At 43.5% G+C, this 20239-nt stretch overlaps 1 protein-coding gene across 1 annotated transcript in view; it reads left to right on the top strand.

Moving 5' to 3' along the window:
* The window catches only part of LOC110503039 (integrin alpha-9), a 160169-nt gene extending 143597 nt beyond the window's left edge, over positions 1 to 16572 (top strand). Inside the window, exon 28 of the mRNA XM_036960871.2 lies at positions 15109 to 16572. Coding sequence (XP_036816766.2) covers positions 15109 to 15210 — 102 coding nt within the window. The 3' untranslated portion in view covers positions 15211 to 16572. The remainder of the gene's footprint in view (positions 1 to 15108) is intronic.
* Positions 16573 to 20239: the final 3667 nt, after the last annotated feature.

The raw sequence follows: 20239 nt of genomic DNA, 5'->3' as shown, positions 1-20239 counted from the left end.
ATAACCTAGAACACCTCCCCTCTACGCTAACCGGTCATTAGACTATAACCTAGAACACCTCCCCTCTACTGTAACTGGTCATTAGACTATAACCTAGAACACCTCCCCTCTACGCTAACTGGTCATTAGACTATAACCAAGAACACCTCCCCACTACTGTAACTGGCCATTAGACTATAACCAAGAACACCTCCCCTCTACTGTAACTGGTCATTAGACTATAACCTAGAACATCTCCCCTCTAACTGGTCGTTAGACTATAACCTAGAACACCTCTACTCTAACTGGTCTTTAGACTATAACCTAGAACACCTCCCCTCTAACTGGTCATTAGACTATAACCTAGAAAACCTCCCCTCTACTGTAACTGGTCATTAGACTATAACCTAGAACACCTCCCCTCTACTGTAACTGGTCATTCGACTATAACCTAGAACACCACCCCTCTGTTGTAACTGGTCATTAGACTATAACCTAGAACACCTCCCCTCTACTCTAACTGGTCATTAGACTATAACCTAGTGCACCTCCCCTCTAACTGGTCATTAGACTATAACCTAGAACACCTCCCCTCTACTGTAACTAGTCATTAGACTATAACCTAGAACACCTCCCATCTAACTGGTCGTTAGACTATAACCTAGAACACCTTCCCTCTAACTGGTCATTAGACTATAACCTAAAACACCTCCCCTCTAACTGGTCGTTAGACTATAACCTAGAACACCTCCCCTCTAACTGGTCGTTAAACTATAATCTAGAACACCTCCCCTCTAACTGGTCATTAGACTATAACCTAGAACACCTCCCCACTAACGTGTCATTAGACTATAACCTAGAACACCTCCCCTCTAACTGGTCATTAGACTATAACCTAGATTACCTCCCCTCTAACTGGTCATTAGACTATAACCTAGAACACCTCCCCTCTAACTGGTCATTAGACTATAACCTAGAACACCTCCCCTCTACTGTAACTGGTCATTAGACTATAACCTAGAACACCTCCCCTCTACTGTAACTAGTCATTAGACTATAACCTAGAACACCTCCCCTCTGCTGTAACTGGTCATTAGACTATAACCTAGAAAACCTCCCCTCTACTGTAACTGGTCATTAGACTATAACCTAGAACACCTCCCCTCTACTGTAACTGGTCATTCGACTATAACCTAGAACACCACCCCTCTGCTGTAACTGGTCATTAGACTATAACCTAGAATACCTCCCCTCTACTGTAACTGGTCATTAGACTGTAGCCTAGAACACCTCCCCTCTAACTGGTCATTAGACTATAACCTAGAACACCTCCCCTCTACTGTAACTGGTCATTAGACTATAACCTAGAACATCTCCACTCCAACTGGTCATTAGACTATAACCTAGAACACCTTTCCTCTACTGTAACTGGTCATTAGACTATAACCTAGAACACCTCCCCTCTACTGTAACTAGTCATTAGACTATAACCTAGAACACCTCCCATCTAACTGGTCGTTAGACTATAACCTAGAACACCTTCCCTCTAACTGGTCATTAGACTATAACCTAGAACACCTCCCCTCTAACTGGTCGTTAGACTATAACCTAGAACACCTCCCTACTAACGTGTCATTAGACTATAACCTAGAACACCTCCCCTCTAACTGGTCATTAGACTATAACCTAGAGCACCTCCCCTCTAACTGGTCATTAGACTATAACCTAGAACACCTCCCCTCTACTGTAACTGGTCATTAAACTATAACCTAGAACACCTCCCCTCTAACTGGTCGTTAGACTATAACCTAGAACACCTCCCCTCTAACTGGTCATTTGACTATAACCAAGAACACCTCCCCTCTACTGTAACTGGTCATTAGACTATAACCTAGAACACCTCCCCCTAACTGGTCATTAGACTATAACCTAGAACACCTCCCCTCTAACGGGTCGTTAGACTATAACCTAGAACACCTCCCCTCTGACTGGTCATTTGACTATAACCAAGAACACCTCCCCTCTACTGTAACTGGTCATTAGACTATAACCTAGAACACCTCCCCTCTAACTGGTCATTAGACTAGAACCTAGAACACCTCCCCTCTACTGTAACTGGTCATTAAACTATAACCTAGAACACCTCCCCTCTAACTGGTCGTTAGACTATAACCTAGAACACCTCCCCTCTAACTGGTCATTAAACTATAATCTAGAACACCTCCCCTCTAACTGGTCATTAGACTATAACCTAGAACACCTCCCATCTAACTGGTCATTAGACTATAACCAAGAACACCTCCCCTCTAACTGGTCATTAGACTATAACCTAGAACACCTCCCCTCTAACTGGTCATTAAACTATAATCTAGAACACCTCCCCTCTAACTGGTCATTAGACTATAACCTAGAACACCTCCCATCTAACTGGTCATTAAACTATAATCTAGAACACCTCCCCCCTAACTGGTCATTAGACTATAACCTAGAACACCTCCCATCTAACTGGTCATTAGACTATAACCTAGAACACCGCCCCTCTACTCTAACTGGTCATTAGACTATAACCTAGAACACCTCCCCTCTGCTGTAACTGGTCATTAGACTATAACCTAGAACACCTCCCCTCTACTGTAACTGGTCATTAGACTATAACCTAGAACACCTCCCCTCTACTGTAACTGGTCATTAGACTATAACCTAGAACACCTCCCCTCTACTGTAACTGGTCATTCGACTATAACCTAGAACACCACCCCTCTGCTGTAACTGGTCATTAGACTATAACCTAGAATACCTCCCCTCTACTGTAACTGGTCATTAGACTGTAGCCTAGAACACCTCCCCTCTAACTGGTCATTAGACTATAACCTAGAACACCTCCCCTCTACTGTAACTGGTCATTAGACTATAACCTAGAACACCTCCCCTCTAACTGGTCATTAGACTATAACTTAGAACACCTCCCCTCTGCTGTAACTGGTCATTAGACTATAACCTAGAACACCTCCCCTCTACTGTAACTGGTCATTAGACTATAACCTAGAACACCTCCCCTCTACTGTAACTGGTCATTAGACTATAACCTAGAACACCTCCCCTCTACTGTAACTGGTCATTCGACTATAACCTAGAACACCACCCCTCTGCTGTAACTGGTCATTAGACTATAACCTAGAACACCTCCCCTCTACTGTAACTGGTCATTAGACTATAACCTAGAACATCTCCACTCCAACTGGTCATTAGACTATAACCTAGAACACCTTTCCTCTACGCTAACTGGTCATTAGACTATAACCAAGAACACCTCCCCACTACTGTAACTGGCCATTAGACTATAACCAAGAACACCTCCCCTCTACTGTAACTGGTCATTAGACTATAACCTAGAACATCTCCCCTCTAACTGGTCGTTAGACTATAACCTAGAACACCTCTACTCTAACTGGTCATTAGACTATAACCTAGAACACCTCCCCTCTAACTGGTCATTAGACTATAACCTAGAAAACCTCCCCTCTACTGTAACTGGTCATTAGACTATAACCTAGAACACCACCCCTCTACTGTAACTGGTCATTCGACTATAACCTAGAACACCACCCCTCTGTTGTAACTGGTCATTAGACTATAACCTAGAACACCTCCCCTCTACTCTAACTGGTCATTAGACTATAACCTAGTGCACCTCCCCTCTAACTGGTCATTAGACTATAACCTAGAACACCTCCCCTCTACTGTAACTAGTCATTAGACTATAACCTAGAACACCTCCCATCTAACTGGTCGTTAGACTATAACCTAGAACACCTTCCCTCTAACTGGTCATTAGACTATAACCTAAAACACCTCCCCTCTAACTGGTCGTTAGACTATAACCTAGAACACCTCCCCTCTAACTGGTCGTTAAACTATAATCTAGAACACCTCCCCTCTAACTGGTCATTAGACTATAACCTAGAACACCTCCCCACTAACGTGTCATTAGACTATAACCTAGAACACCTCCCCTCTAACTGATCATTAGACTATAACCTAGATTACCTCCCCTCTAACTGGTCATTAGACTATAACCTAGAACACCTCCCCTCTAACTGGTCATTAGACTATAACCTAGAACACCTCCCCTCTACTGTAACTGGTCATTAGACTATAACCTAGAACACCTCCCCTCTACTGTAACTAGTCATTAGACTATAACCTAGAACACCTCCCCTCTGCTGTAACTGGTCATTAGACTATAACCTAGAAAACCTCCCCTCTACTGTAACTGGTCATTAGACTATAACCTAGAACACCTCCCCTCTACTGTAACTGGTCATTCGACTATAACCTAGAACACCACCCCTCTGCTGTAACTGGTCATTAGACTATAACCTAGAATACCTCCCCTCTACTGTAACTGGTCATTAGACTGTAGCCTAGAACACCTCCCCTCTAACTGGTCATTAGACTATAACCTAGAACACCTCCCCTCTACTGTAACTGGTCATTAGACTATAACCTAGAACATCTCCACTCCAACTGGTCATTAGACTATAACCTAGAACACCTCCCCTCTACTGTAACTGGTCATTAGACTATAACCTAGAACACCTCCCATCTAACTGGTCGTTAGACTATAACCTAGAACACCTTCCCTCTAACTGGTCATTAGACTATAACCTAGAAAACCTCCCCTCTACTGTAACTGGTCATTAGACTATAACCTAGAACACCTCCCCTCTACTGTAACTGGTCATTCGACTATAACCTAGAACACCACCCCTCTGCTGTAACTGGTCATTAGACTATAACCTAGAATACCTCCCCTCTACTGTAACTGGTCATTAGACTGTAGCCTAGAACACCTCCCCTCTAACTGGTCATTAGACTATAACCTAGAACACCTCCCCTCTACTGTAACTGGTCATTAGACTATAACCTAGAAAATCTCCACTCCAACTGGTCATTAGACTATAACCTAGAACACCTCCCCTCTACTGTAACTGGTCATTAGACTATAACCTAGAACACCACCCCTCTACTGTAACTGGTCATTCGACTATAACCTAGAACACCACCCCTCTGTTGTAACTGGTCATTAGACTATAACCTAGAACACCTCCCCTCTACTCTAACTGGTCATTAGACTATAACCTAGTGCACCTCCCCTCTAACTGGTCATTAGACTATAACCTAGAACACCTCCCCTCTACTGTAACTAGTCATTAGACTATAACCTAGAACACCTCCCATCTAACTGGTCGTTAGACTATAACCTAGAACACCTCCCATCTAACTGGTCATTAGACTATAACCTAGAACACCTCCCCTCTAACTGGTCGTTAGACTATAACCTAGAACACCTCCCCACTAACGTGTCATTAGACTATAACCTAGAACACCTCCCCTCTAACTGGTCATTAGACTATAACCTAGAGCACCTCCCCTCTAACTGGTCATTAGACTATAACCTAGAACACCTCCCCTCTACTGTAACTGGTCATTAAACTATAACCTAGAACACCTCCCCTCTAACTGGTCGTTAGACTATAACCTAGAACACCTCCCCTCTAACTGGTCATTTGACTATAACCAAGAACACCTCCCCTCTACTGTAACTGGTCATTAGACTATAACCTAGAACACCTCCCCCTAACTGGTCATTAGACTATAACCTAGAACACCTCCCCTCTAACGGGTCGTTAGACTATAACCTAGAACACCTCCCCTCTGACTGGTCATTTGACTATAACCAAGAACACCTCCCCTCTACTGTAACTGGTCATTAGACTATAACCTAGAACACCTCCCCTCTAACTGGTCATTAGACTAGAACCTAGAACACCTCCCCTCTACTGTAACTGGTCATTAAACTATAACCTAGAACACCTCCCCTCTAACTGGTCGTTAGACTATAACCTAGAACACCTCCCCTCTAACTGGTCATTAAACTATAATCTAGAACACCTCCCCTCTAACTGGTCATTAGACTATAACCTAGAACACCTCCCATCTAACTGGTCATTAGACTATAACCAAGAACACCTCCCCTCTAACTGGTCATTAGACTATAACCTAGAACACCTCCCCTCTAACTGGTCATTAAACTATAATCTAGAACACCTCCCCTCTAACTGGTCATTAGACTATAACCTAGAACACCTCCCATCTAACTGGTCATTAGACTATAACCAAGAACACCTCCCCTCTAACTGGTCATTAGACTATAACCTAGAACACCTCCCCTCTAACTGGTCATTAAACTATAATCTAGAACACCTCCCCCCTAACTGGTCATTAGACTATAACCTAGAACACCTCCCATCTAACTGGTCATTAGACTATAACCTAGAACACCGCCCCTCTACTCTAACTGGTCATTAGACTATAACCTAGAACACCTCCCCTCTGCTGTAACTGGTCATTAGACTATAACCTAGAACACCTCCCCTCTACTGTAACTGGTCATTAGACTATAACCTAGAACACCTCCCCTCTACTGTAACTGGTCATTAGACTATAACCTAGAACACCTCCCCTCTACTGTAACTGGTCATTCGACTATAACCTAGAACACCACCCCTCTGCTGTAACTGGTCATTAGACTATAACCTAGAACACCTCCCCTCTACTGTAACTGGTCATTAGACTATAACCTAGAACATCTCCACTCCAACTGGTCATTAGACTATAACCTAGAACACCTTTCCTCTACTGTAACTGGTCATTAGACTATAACCTAGAACACCTCCCCTCTAACTGGTCATTAGACTATAACCTAGAACACCTCCCCTCTACTGTAACTGGTCATTAGACTATAACCTAGAACACCTCCCCTCTAACTGGTCATTAGACTATAACTTAGAACACCTCCCCTCTACTGTAACTGGTCATTAGACTATAACCTAGAACATCTCCACTCTACTTCAACTGGTCATTAGACTATAACCTAGAACACCTTCCCTCTACTGTAACTGGTCATTAGACTATAACCTAGAACACTTCCCCTCTACTGTAACTGGTCATTAGACTATAACCTAGAACACCTCCCATCTAACTGGTCATTAGACTATAACCAAGAACACCTCCCCTCTAACTGGTCATTAGACTATAACCTAGAACACGTCCCCTCTAACTGGTCATTAAACTATAATCTAGAACACCTCCCCTCTAACTGGTCATTAGACTATAACCTAGAACACCTCCCATCTAACTGGTCATTAGACTATAACCTAGAACACCGCCCCTCTAACTGGTCATTAGACTATAACCTACAACACCTCCCCTCTACTCTAACTGGTCATTAGACTATAACCTAGAACACCTCCCCTCTGCTGTAACTGGTCATTAGACTATAACCTAGAAAACCTCCCCTCTACTGTAACTGGTCATTAGACTATAACCTAGAACACCTCCCCTCTACTGTAACTGGTCATTCGACTATAACCTAGAACACCACCCCTCTGCTGTAACTGGTCATTAGACTATAACCTAGAATACCTCCCCTCTACTGTAACTGGTCATTAGACTGTAGCCTAGAACACCTCCCCTCTAACTGGTCATTAGACTATAACCTAGAACACCTCCCCTCTACTGTAACTGGTCATTAGACTATAACCTAGAACATCTCCACTCCAACTGGTCATTAGACTATAACCTAGAACACCTTTCCTCTACTGTAACTGGTCATTAGACTATAACCTAGAACACCTCCCCTCTAACTGGTCATTAGACTATAACCTAGAACAACTCCCCTCTACTGTAACTGGTCATTAGACTATAACCTAGAACACCTCCCCTCTAACTGGTCATTAGACTATAACCTAGAACACCTCCCCTCTACTGTAACTGGTCATTAGACTATAACCTAGAACATCTCCACTCTACTTCAACTGGTCATTAGACTATAACCTAGAGCACCTTCCCTCTACTGTAACTGGTCATTAGACTATAACCTAGAACACCTCCCCTCTACTGTAACTGGTCATTCGACTATAACCTAGAACACCACCCCTCTGCTGTAACTGGTCATTAGACTATAACCTAGAATACCTCCCCTCTACTGTAACTGGTCATTAGACTGTAGCCTAGAACACCTCCCCTCTAACTGGTCATTAGACTATAACCTAGAACACCTCCCCTCTACTGTAACTGGTCATTAGACTATAACCTAGAACATCTCCACTCTACTTCAACTGGTCATTAGACTATAACCTAGAACACCTCCCCTCTACTGTAACTGGTCATTAGACTATAACCTAGAACACCTCCCCTCTAACTCTTCGTTAGACCAGAGGGTCAAACAGCTGAACTGACAAAAAAACATATTTACACCAGCTTATATTTAACCCTTCTCCTCTGCTAAGTCTCCTCCTACACATCTGAACAACCAATGGGTCTCTGTTGCTAGACAGAACCTTAGTGATATCTGTTCTTCCTCACTTCATCTGACCTGACCTCTCACCCTAAAGTGCTCACTCCTCCCCAACTCAAAGCTGTCATGGTGACTGGTACCAGACTGTGTCTCTTCTCCTCCCAGAGGATCCCTGATGGCTAACAATAACATATCTTGACATAATGTAAACCTTATACATTACCCTCTCTCCCTCAGTGACATGAATAACTATATTTCATATTCTCAGAACCCAACAGTTTTGTGGTAATGTGTAATGACACCACGATCGTCTAATAACGTTTGGCGTATTGTCAGAGGAACGTGTTTGCCCCAAGCTAACGCATTAACTTGTAAACAACTAGTCACATTGGGCAATTTATATTGAGCATCGCTGAACCTATTGTTTAGTCTGTGACAGTGCTACAGTTCTAAAGAATCACAGCACTCGTGAATAAAGTATGACTAATTTATCATCAGCAGTCACAATGGACACACTTCAACCATCACGCATTTATCAGTGCTACATTTTCCAGGTCCCAGGGATTGGTTCACACGGTCCAGTTGTGAAATTCTGCTTCTCTTGGATTAGAGTGTCAGTCAGTCAGTCAGTCATAGGGGAGGTGCTCTTGGATAGTCTTTAACAACCACACAAGGAACAACATGTACTTCACAAAAATGTACACTGACCATGCATACCACACACACCATACCACACACATGAAAGAAAGATCTTGGAGGGGAAATGGCCCCCAATTGATGTCTAGACCAGGCCCCTTTACTTCTCTATACAGACCAGACCCCTTTACTTCTCTATACAGACCAGACCCCTTTACTTCTCTACACAGACCAGACCCTTTTACTTCTCTATACAGACCAGACCCCTTTACTTCTCTATACAGACCAGACCCCTTTACTTCTCTATACAGACCAGACCCCTTTACTTCTCTATACAGACCAGACCCCATTCCTTCTCTATACAGACCAGACCCCTTTACTTCTCTATACAGACCAGACCCCTTTACTTCTTTATACAGACCAGACCCCTTTACTTCTCTATACAGACCAGACCCCTTTACTTCTCTATACAGACCAGACCCCTTTCCTTCTCTATACAGACCAGACCCCTTTACTTCTCTATACAGACCAGACCCCTTTACTTCTCTATACAGACCAGACCCCTTTACTTCTCTATACAGACCAGACCCTTTTACTTCTCTATACAGACCAGACCCCTTTACTTCTCTATACAGACCAGACCCCTTTACTTATCTATACAGACCAGACCCCTTTACTTCTCTATACAGACCAGACCCCTTTCCTTCTCTATACAGACCAGACCCCTTTCCTTCTCTATACAGACCAGACCCCTTTCCTTCTCTATACAGACCAGACCCCTTTACTTCTCTATACAGACCAGACCCCTTTACTTCTCTATACAGACCAGACCCCTTTCCTTCTCTATACAGACCAGACCCCTTTACTTCTCTATACAGACCAGACCCCTTTACTTCTCTATACAGACCAGACCCCTTTACTTCTCTATACAGACCAGACCCTTTTACTTCTCTATACAGACCAGACCCCTTTACTTCTCTATACAGACCAGACCCCTTTACTTCTCTATACAGACCAGACCCCTTTACTTCTCTATACAGACCAGACCCCTTTACTTCTCTATACAGACCAGACCCCTTTCCTTCTCTATACAGACCAGACCCCTTTCCTTCTCTATACAGACCAGACCCCTTTACTTCTCTATACAGACCAGACCCCTTTCCTTCTCTATACAGACCAGACCCCTTTACTTCTCTATACAGACCAGACCCCTTTACTTCTCTATACAGACCAGACCCCTTTACTTCTCTATACAGACCAGACCCCTTTACTTCTCTATACAGACCAGACCCTTTACTTCTCTATACAGACCAGACCTTTTACTTCTCTATACAGACCAGACCCTTTTACTTCTCTATACAGACCAGACCCCTTTACTTCTCTATACAGACCAGACCCCTTTACTTCTCTATACAGACCAGACCCCTTTACTTCTCTATACAGACCAGACCCCTTTACTTCTCTATACAGACCAGACCCCTTTACTTCTCTACACAGACCAGACCCCTTTACTTCTCTATACAGACCAGACCCCTTTACTTCTCTATACAGACCAGACCCCTTTACTTCTCTATACAGACCAGACCCTTTTACTTCTCTATACAGACCAGACCCCTTTACTTCTCTATACAGACCAGACCCCTTTACTTCTCTATACAGACCAGACCCCTTTACTTCTCTATACAGACCAGACCCCTTTACTTCTCTATACAGACCAGACCCTTTTACTTCTCTATACAGACCAGACCCCTTTACTTCTCTATACAGACCAGACCCCTTTACTTCTCTATACAGACCAGACCCCTTTACTTCTCTATACAGACCAGACCCCTTTACTTCTCTATACAGACCAGACCCCTTTACTTCTCTATACAGACCAGACCCCTTTACTTCTCTATACAGACCAGACCCCTTTACTTCTCTATACAGACCAGACCCCTTTACTTCTCTATACAGACCAGACCCCTTTACTTCTCTATACAGACCAGACCCCTTTACTTCTCTTCCCACAACTATTTTTCTTTCCCTCGTTTGCTCCTCCCACTGGGAATAGCACAACTAAACCCTGAAATGTTGCTCCTGGAATATACTGTGTGTGTTTGTAACACCAGCCCTCCCTTTCTCCAAGTCCTTGCACTCTGCCAAAGTAAACCCCACGTACAAGAGATGCACATGTCCACTATTTCCTCTTTGATGAAATTCCTGTGGGGAAAAAAACAGGCTGTGTCTCAAATGGCACCCTATTCCATATATAGTGTGTTACTTTTTACCAGGACTCTGAGGGCTCTAATCAGAAGTAGTGCACAATGTTGGGAATAGGGTGCCATTTGGGACACAACCTGTCTGAATCAGAAAGAGAGAGAGACATCTATTTTGTTGTCTTTTTGCTGAGCTGACCCTTAGAGATGACGCTACTGTGAGAAAACACTATGTTTAGATACACACCATGGATCTGTTGATGTATATCTATTCATTTGTCTATCTAGCTGATGTTTACTGAATTTCTATTTTTTCCTTATACAAACTATACACTGAGTGTACAGAACCGTAGGAACACCTTCCTACTATTGAGTTTGGAACAACCAAAATTTGTCGGGGCCAGGACTCTACAAGGTGTCGAAAGCATTCCACAGGGATGTTTGCACAATGCTTCCCACAGTTGTGTCAAGTTGACTGGATGTTCTTTGGGTAGTGGACCATTCTTGATACACACAGGAAACTGTTGCGCATGAAAAGCCCAGCTGCATTGCAGTTCTTGACACACACACTGGTGCGCCTGGAGCCTACTACCATACCCGGTTCAAAGGCGCCTACTACCGTACCCGGTTCAAAGGTTGCCTACTTCCGTACCCGGTTCAAAGGTTGCCTACTACCGTACCCGGTTCAAAGGCGCCTACTACCGTACCCGGTTCAAAGGTTACCTACTACCGTACCCGGTTCAAAGGTTGCCTACTACCGTACCCGGTTCAAAGGTTGCCTACTACCGTACCCGGTTCAAAGGTTGCCTACTACCGTACCCGGTTCAAAGGTTGCCTACTACCGTACCCGGTTCAAAGGCGCCTACTACCGTACCCGGTTCAAAGGTTGCCTACTACCGTACCCGGTTCAAAGGTTGCCTACTACCGTACCCGGTTCAAAGGTTGCCTACTACCATACCCGGTTCAAAGGTTGCCTACTACCGTACCCGGTTCAAAGGCGCCTACTACCATACCCGGTTCAAAGGCGCCTACTACCGTACCCGGTTCAAAGGTTGCCTACTACCGTACCCGGTTCAAAGGATGCCTACTACCGTACCCGGTTCAAAGGTTGCCTACTACCATACCCGGTTCAAAGGTTGCCTACTACCGTACCCGGTTCAAAGGCGCCTACTACCGTACCCGGTTCAAAGGCGCCTACTACCGTACCCGGTTCAAAGGTTGCCTACTACCGTACCCGGTTCAAAGGTTGCCTACTACCGTACCCGGTTCAAAGGCGCCTACTACCGTACCCGGTTCAAAGGCGCCTACTACCGTACCCGGTTCAAAGGTTGCCTACTACCGTACCCGGTTCAAAGGTTGCCTACTACCGTACCCGGTTCAAAGGTTGCCTACTACCGTACCCGGTTCAAAGGTTGCCTACTACCGTACCCGGTTCAAAGGTTGCCTACTACCGTACCCGGTTCAAAGGTTGCCTACTACCGTACCCGGTTCAAAGGTTGCCTACTACCGTACCCGGTTCAAAGGTTGCCTACTACCGTACCCGGTTCAAAGGTTGCCTACTACCGTACCCGGTTCAAAGGCGCCTACTACCGTACCCGGTTCAAAGGCGCCTACTACCGTACCCGGTTCAAAGGCGCCTACTACCGTACCCGGTTCAAAGGTTGCCTACTAGCATACCCGGTTCAAAGGCGCCTACTACCGTACCCGGTTCAAAGGTTGCCTACTACCGTACCCGGTTCAAAGGTTGCCTACTACCGTACCCGGTTCAAAGGTTGCCTACTACCGTACCCGGTTCAAAGGTTGCCTACTAGCATACCCGGTTCAAAGGCGCCTACTACCGTACCCGGTTCAAAGGCGCCTACTACCGTACCCGGTTCAAAGGTTGCCTACTACCGTACCCGGTTCAAAGGTTGCCTACTAGCATACCCGGTTCAAAGGCGCCTACTATCGTACCCGGTTCAAAGGCGCCTACTACCGTACCCGGTTCAAAGGTTGCCTACTACCGTACCCGGTTCAAAGGCGCCTACTACCGTACCCGATTCAAAGGTTGCCTACTACCGTACCCGGTTCAAAGGCGCCTACCACTGTACCCGGTTCAAAGGCACGTCAATATTTTGCCTTGCCCATTCACCCGCTGGATGGCACACATACACAATCCATGTCTCAAGGCTTAAAAATCCTTATTTAACCTGTCTCCTCCCCTTCATCTACACTGACTGAAGTGGATTTAACAAGTGACATCAATAAGGGATCATAGCTTTCACCTGGTCAGTCTGCCATGGAAAGAGCAGGTGTTCCTAATGTTTTGTTAGCTCAGTGTATTGTCATGGAGTGCAGAATCCAGTTCAAGACTGGTCAATGTTTTTTGAAGAAAAATAAGTAGCAGGATTGCTTAAGGCATTCCAAAACACCACAGGTGGTGTTGGTGATCCCCTTGTGGTATCATTTATCCTTTGCTTTTCAACTGGTGAATGTTTCTGGAAAGGGCAAATGATATTCTTCAGTCTGTTGACCACTAAGGCACATAGTAAGAACAGAGGCTATGTGTAGCCAGTGTATTCTTCCCAATACTTTTTAAATTACATTCAATAAACATATTATTTTACGCGATTTATCCTTGAGGGGCTTTGAGCAACAACAACTAGACAGCATACCATGACAATGTCATGCAACCATGACGATGCAATACCATGCAACCGTGACAATACCACGCAACTGTGACAATACCAGGCAACTGTGACAATACCACGCAACTGTGACAATATCACGCAACCGTGACAATACCACGCAACCGTGACAATACCACGCAACCGTGACAATACCACAATACCATGACAATACCACACAACCATCACTTCATCATCAAATAAAACATTTAGAATAGTAGAAACTACATAAAACAACATTTTAAACTTGGCGCACAACAAAGACAGCCCAACTAGTGTCACCACAAGAGCAGAGCCTGGAAGCTCACTTTGAGCTCCTAATGGAACAAAGGGCCTCAACAGCTTCTCCAGCCAGGGAAACCTTCATTCCACATAAGCAGAGCCCAGAGCAGCTGCTCCAGCCAGAGAAACCTTCATTCCACATAAGCAGAGCCCAGAGCAGCTTCTCCAGCCAGAGAAACCTCCATTCCACATAAGCAGAGCCCAGAGCAGCTTCTCCAGCCAGGGAAACCTTCATTCCACATGGCTCTAACCTGGTGGTTTCTGCCTGATGGCCAGTATAATAGAGGCTAGTAAATCTTAACAGGTCAAACATCTAGCCGTAGGTCCATCTCACTGACCACTGCTCCTTCCCATTGGCCCTTAGAACACCTGACTGCGTTGCCTGGATGATCTAGTGGTCTAAGTTACTGCCTCAGGAATACATGCACCAGTCCAAGCGAGGGTTCGAATCTGACCCACTGCTAGCAAACCTTCAGTCTCACTGTCCTATATAATAAATGTAAAAAATATATATGAAGCCACTGACCCTAAGAACAGCTGACAGGGGTCAAAGGTCCATCTCACTCACTAACCATTGCACCTGAGATTTAAGCAACTGTTGACCATTGAGGCCCATATGAGCCGAGGTTATAGACTATCAATCTTAACAGGTCAAACATCTGGTCATAGATTCACCTCATTAACCATCCAACTGGAGCGAACAGCAAGTGTTTTTCTTCTCTCCCCCTCTCCTTCTCATCCTCTTCTCTCCTCCTCTTCTCATTCCCCTCTCCTTCTCATCCTCTTCTCTCCTCCTCTTCTCATTCCCCTCTCCTTCTCATCATCTTCTCTCCCCCTCTTCTCATTCCCCTCTCCTTCTCATCCTCTTCTCTCCTCCTCTTCTCATTCCCCTCTCCTTCTCATCCTCTTCTCATTCCCCTCTCCTTCTCATTCCCCTCTCCTTCTCATCCTCTTCTCTCCCCCTCTTCTCATTCCCCTCTCCCAGATGGGTTTCTTCCGCCGGCGCTACCGGGAGATCATCGAGGCCGAGAAAAACAGGAAGGACAGAGCTGACGAGAGCTGGGATTGGGTGGAAAAGAACCACTGAGGGAAAGAGAAGACAATGAGAGCACAGGGTGTGGGGATTGGGTCAATGGAGGATCCAATGACCCAGCCAGCCAATCAGGAATAAGGGCCCTTCAATCTTCCATATCTGGAAGAGAAATAAATGGTCTCTGGATTTTTTGGAGGGAGACTTTTTTTTGTGCGTGGGAGACTGGGGATCGAGGGAACTAACAGGCAGAAATCTGAGGTGGAGGTTGGTGTCGCTCGCTCGGGTCAGATTCATTAAGACCCTAATTCAGTGCAACGGAAATTGGAAATGAGTGTTTCTTATTGAACAAACCCAAGGATTACATTCCTGTTTGTCTGTTTTCTTTTGTTTGATGTCAAATTAATACAACACTCGCAATAGAATTCAATTAGTCCCTATGGAGGAAACTCCCTGCCAACGGAAATAAACAAAATTGAACTGTTAAAGAAACAACTGGCCTGTTCAGGATGCTGTAATGTTCCAGAACATTCAGATGTAAATATATTGTGCAGAACGGACATGATGCGTTAGCTCTAAACATTCTATTTCTATCTGCAATGTTCTGAGTGTTTCACATCACTGAATACACCCAAGGAGATAGACGTCCTTGGACAGGATGTGGCAATGACGCGGATATTATCGGATGGGACAACAAAAACCCTCAGGGCTCTGTTTTAATAGTAGTGAACATTTATTTTTATACATATTATAGCCATATTGTATTAAATTGGGGCTTTGTGAAATGGTTGGTTCGAGTTTTTGAAGTCTAATGTAAGAATATCTATGTTTTTTTTTAAAGCACTGATGTCCGAGTTTATGCTATATTTCAGCGTCGTTCCTTTAGTTTCCAGGGCAAAGATACAGCATGTTATGTTTAGTAAATTAGTCCATTTGTATATTATCCAGTATCGTGAGACGTGGATTTTCTGGAGTGTGAAAGATTGTGTCTTTTTAACTCTGTACTGTTTCCTGCTCACAAATATCTCTTTAATATCTCACACATCTCCCTCTCCTTTCGATAGATAGCTATATGGGCAACCAGCCAAGCAAGTCCTATGAAGGCCCACAGAAATACAATTACAGGAGCAGACATTCCCATTCAAGTCAAAATTATATTTCTGTGTGTAGACCTTCCATTCACCATAAACAGAGATATAATTTTTGTCACACATCGAAGTTGTCCCTATCATGAAGAAATGCTGATAACCAATCAAAAGAGCTCTATGAAATGTTTAATTGATTATACAGTGCATTCGGAAAGTGTTCAGACCTCTTGACTTTTTCCACATTTTGTTACATTTACAGCCTTATTCTAAAATTGATTAAATAAAATCTTCAGCAATCTACACACAATACCCCATAATGACAAAGCAAAAACAAGTTTTTAGAAATGTTTTCAAATTTATTAAAAACAAAAAACAGAAATACCTTATTTACATAATTATTCAGACCCTTTGCTATGAGACTCAAAATTGAGCTCAGGTGCATCCTGTTTCCATTGATCATCCTTTAGATGTTTCTACAACTTTATTGGCGTCCAGCTGTGGTAAATTAAATTGATTGGACATGATTTGGGAAGGCCCACACCTGTCTATATAAGGTCCCACAGTTGACAGAACATATCAGAGCAAAAACCAAGCCATGAGGTCGAAGGAATTGTCCGTAGACCTCCGAGACAGGATTGTGTCGAGGCACAGATCTGGGGAAGGGTACCAAAATATTTCTGCAGCATTGAAGGTCCCCAGGAACACAGTGGCCTCCATCATTCTTAAATGGAAGAAGTTTGGAACCACCAAGACCCTTCCTAGAGCTGGCCACCTGGCCAAACTGAGCAATTGGGGGAGAAGGGCCTTGGTCAGGGAGGTGACCAAGTACCCGATAGTCACTCTGACAGAGCTCTAGAGTTCCTTTGTGGAGATGGGAGAACCTTCCAGAAGGACAAACATCTTTGCAGCACTCCAATCAGGCATTTACGGTAGAGTGGCCAGACGGAAGCCCCTCTTCAGTAAAAGGGGTATGACAGTTTGCCAAAAGGCACCTAAAGACTCTGACCATGAGAAACAAGATTCTCTGGTCTGATGAAATCAAGATTGAACACTCTGGCCTGAATGCCAAGCGTCACGTCTGGACGAAACCTGGCACCATCCCTACAGTGAAGCATGGGGGTGGCAGCATCATGCTGTACAGATGTTTTTCAGCGGCAGGGACTGGGAGATTAGTTAGGATTGAGCAGAACAAAGTACAGAGAGATTCTTGATGAAAACCTTCTCCAGACCGCTCAAGACCTCAGACTGGGGCGAAGGTTCTCCATCCAACAGGACAACGACTCTAAGCACACAGCCAAGACAAAGCAGAGGAGTGGCTTCGGGACTCTGTCAAGTCTCTGAATGTCCCTGATTGGCCCAGCCAGAGCCCGAACTTGAACCCGATCAAACATCTCTGGAGAGATCAGAAAAAGCTGTGCAGCGACACTTCCCATTCAACATGACAGAGCTTGAGAGGATCTGCAGAGAAGAACGGGAGAAACTCTCCAAATACAGGTGTGCCACGCTTGTAACATCATACCCAAGAAGACTTGAGACTGTAATCACTGCCGAAGGTTCTTCAACAAAGTTCTGTGTAAAAGGTCTGAATACTTATGTAAATGTGATATTTCAGTTTTATTGTTAATACATTTGCAAAAATGCTTTGTCATTATAGGGTATTGTGTGTAGATTGATGAGGAACAAACAAAACTAGGCGTCTGAATTCTTTCGGAATGCACTGTATAAGTTTATGCTTTTCCAGGCCCTCAAAGTGCTTTATACAGTAAAGAGGAAACACACATCATCCACCACCCAGCAACCCATTGACATCATCAACACCATGACATCATCAACTGTAGCTAGAGAATATCATTTACACTTCCTTTGCCACATTTCACAAAGTGTGGTGTTTTCAGACTGACAGTATTGAATGTACTCTGGGTTAGGCCGTGGAGATAGTGGATAGATAGCTTAAACAGATATACTAACAATAATTTTTAGCTCAATAACACATTCTACTTGTCGCAATTAAGCTGAGAAGAACCATGAATACGATGATAGTCTGGAACATTTCACAAATCATGGTCTTTTCCAACAAAATGTTTTAAATGTATCCTATCATATGAACTAGGGGCAGAGATGAGTAGAAAAGCTAACATTGTACCTTTAAATTGCGGTTATACCTATGTAACTAAACAGCAATAACTGTAGTAACAAAATTGTAGTTACATTGTAATATAATGTAATGGTATAGGGCCATGCATTAGATGCTAGTTAGAACAGTTTGGTTGACATTTAAAATGGTGGGGTGTGTGTAAAAATACACAATCTGTGGAAACCACTAAAAAGTGCAATATAGGCTATATTCTATGAGAATCAAGTGTCAAAAGCTATTTTGGCAAGTAACTATTGCTCAGATATGCAGATGATCAATCACAAGCCTCTTTCAAAAAGGTTTTCAATGTCAGTAAACCATTTTTTATGGATTCTCAATGTAGTGATTATAAAGCCAAACATGACAGTGACCAAATAGGAGTTGGCTTTACAGCACAAACAGATCTGGGACCAGGCTAGAGCAATATAAACAGATCTGGGACCAGGCTAGTACTGAACCTTATAAGATGGTTTACTCTTTGTGGCCAGGTGAACATAGCCTGGATCTAAATTGTTCCATTTCACTATTGTTTCATTTCAATTTTACAATAGTGAAACTGGACAATTCAGTTTGAATCCAGGCTAGGATGAATTTCCAAGATCGGAGTAAACTACACCTACCTAACTACACCAATTCCATTACTAGAGGCACAGGGCATTGCATACCTACTGTACCTACACAAATCAAAATCAAATCAAATCAAATCCATTACTAAAGGCCCCTCCCCATGGCAGAGAAACAGTGTTGACTAGTACCCTATAAATAGCAAGGTAGGGAATGTGCTTCACTCTAATCCATCATGCACAGACTACTAGCTCTATAAAACTTATGGGTACAACTTGTTTTGAAGTCAACATGTACTGTACTGAATGTACTGTAAGGAATAAGAACCGATCTGACTGAACAGTCTAGAATACTACCATTTAAAGTTACAATCTGGGATTCATTTGTCTGGGATATACAGCTGAGGGATGAGTGGTAATGGTATATAACGAGAGCTACGATCTGGGATTGTATCCTTGAGAAATGGTCCATTAATCAGTTGTAAGAGACCCATAGCCCTGTAAACCCCAATGTCTCTTTCTCAGACAGTGAATCTGTGTTATCTGATAATAGGAGTAGACCCAATTTAATCCAAAACGTTCCTTACATGGAATTATGTAATTGACGAACAAATGAGATGTGTTTGCCTGTGAGATACAGTGCCTTCAGAAAGTATTCACACCCCTTGATCTTTTCCCAAATTGTGTTGCCTGAATTTAAAATAGATCAAATTTAGATTGTGTCACTTATCGATACACAATACCCCATAATGTCACAGTGGAATTTAGTTTAATACATTTTTACAAATGAATTAAAAATGGAAAGCTCAAATGTCTTGCATCAATAAGTATTATACCCCTTTGTTATGGCAAGCCTAAATAAGTTCAGGAGTACAAATGTGCCTAACAAGTCACATAATAAGTTGCATGGACTCACTCTGTGTGTAATAAGTGTTGAACATGATTTTTGAATGACAACCTCATCTCTGTATCCCACACATACAATTATGTATGACCTGTAAGGTCCCTCAGTCGAGCAGTGAATTTCAAACTCCGATTCAACCACAAAGACCAGGGAGGTTTCCCAATGCCTTGCAAAGAAGGGCACCAATTGGTAGATGGGTAAAAATAAAAGCAGACATGTAATATCCCTTTGAGCATGGTGAAGTTATTAATTACACTTTGGATGGTGTATCAATACACCCAGTCACTACAAAGATGCAGGCATCCTTCCTAACTCAGTTGCAGGAGAGGAAGAAAACCACTTAAATATTTCACTATGAGGACAATGGTGACTTTAAAACAGTTACAGAGTTTAATGG

The sequence above is a fragment of the Oncorhynchus mykiss genome, chromosome 23 (assembly GCF_057628025.1).
Source record: "Oncorhynchus mykiss isolate SJ-2025 chromosome 23, ASM5762802v1, whole genome shotgun sequence".
Lineage (NCBI taxonomy): Eukaryota > Metazoa > Chordata > Actinopteri > Salmoniformes > Salmonidae > Oncorhynchus > Oncorhynchus mykiss.
Note: the sequence above shows the minus strand (reverse complement) of the source record. Positions and strands in the feature narration are given on the sequence as shown.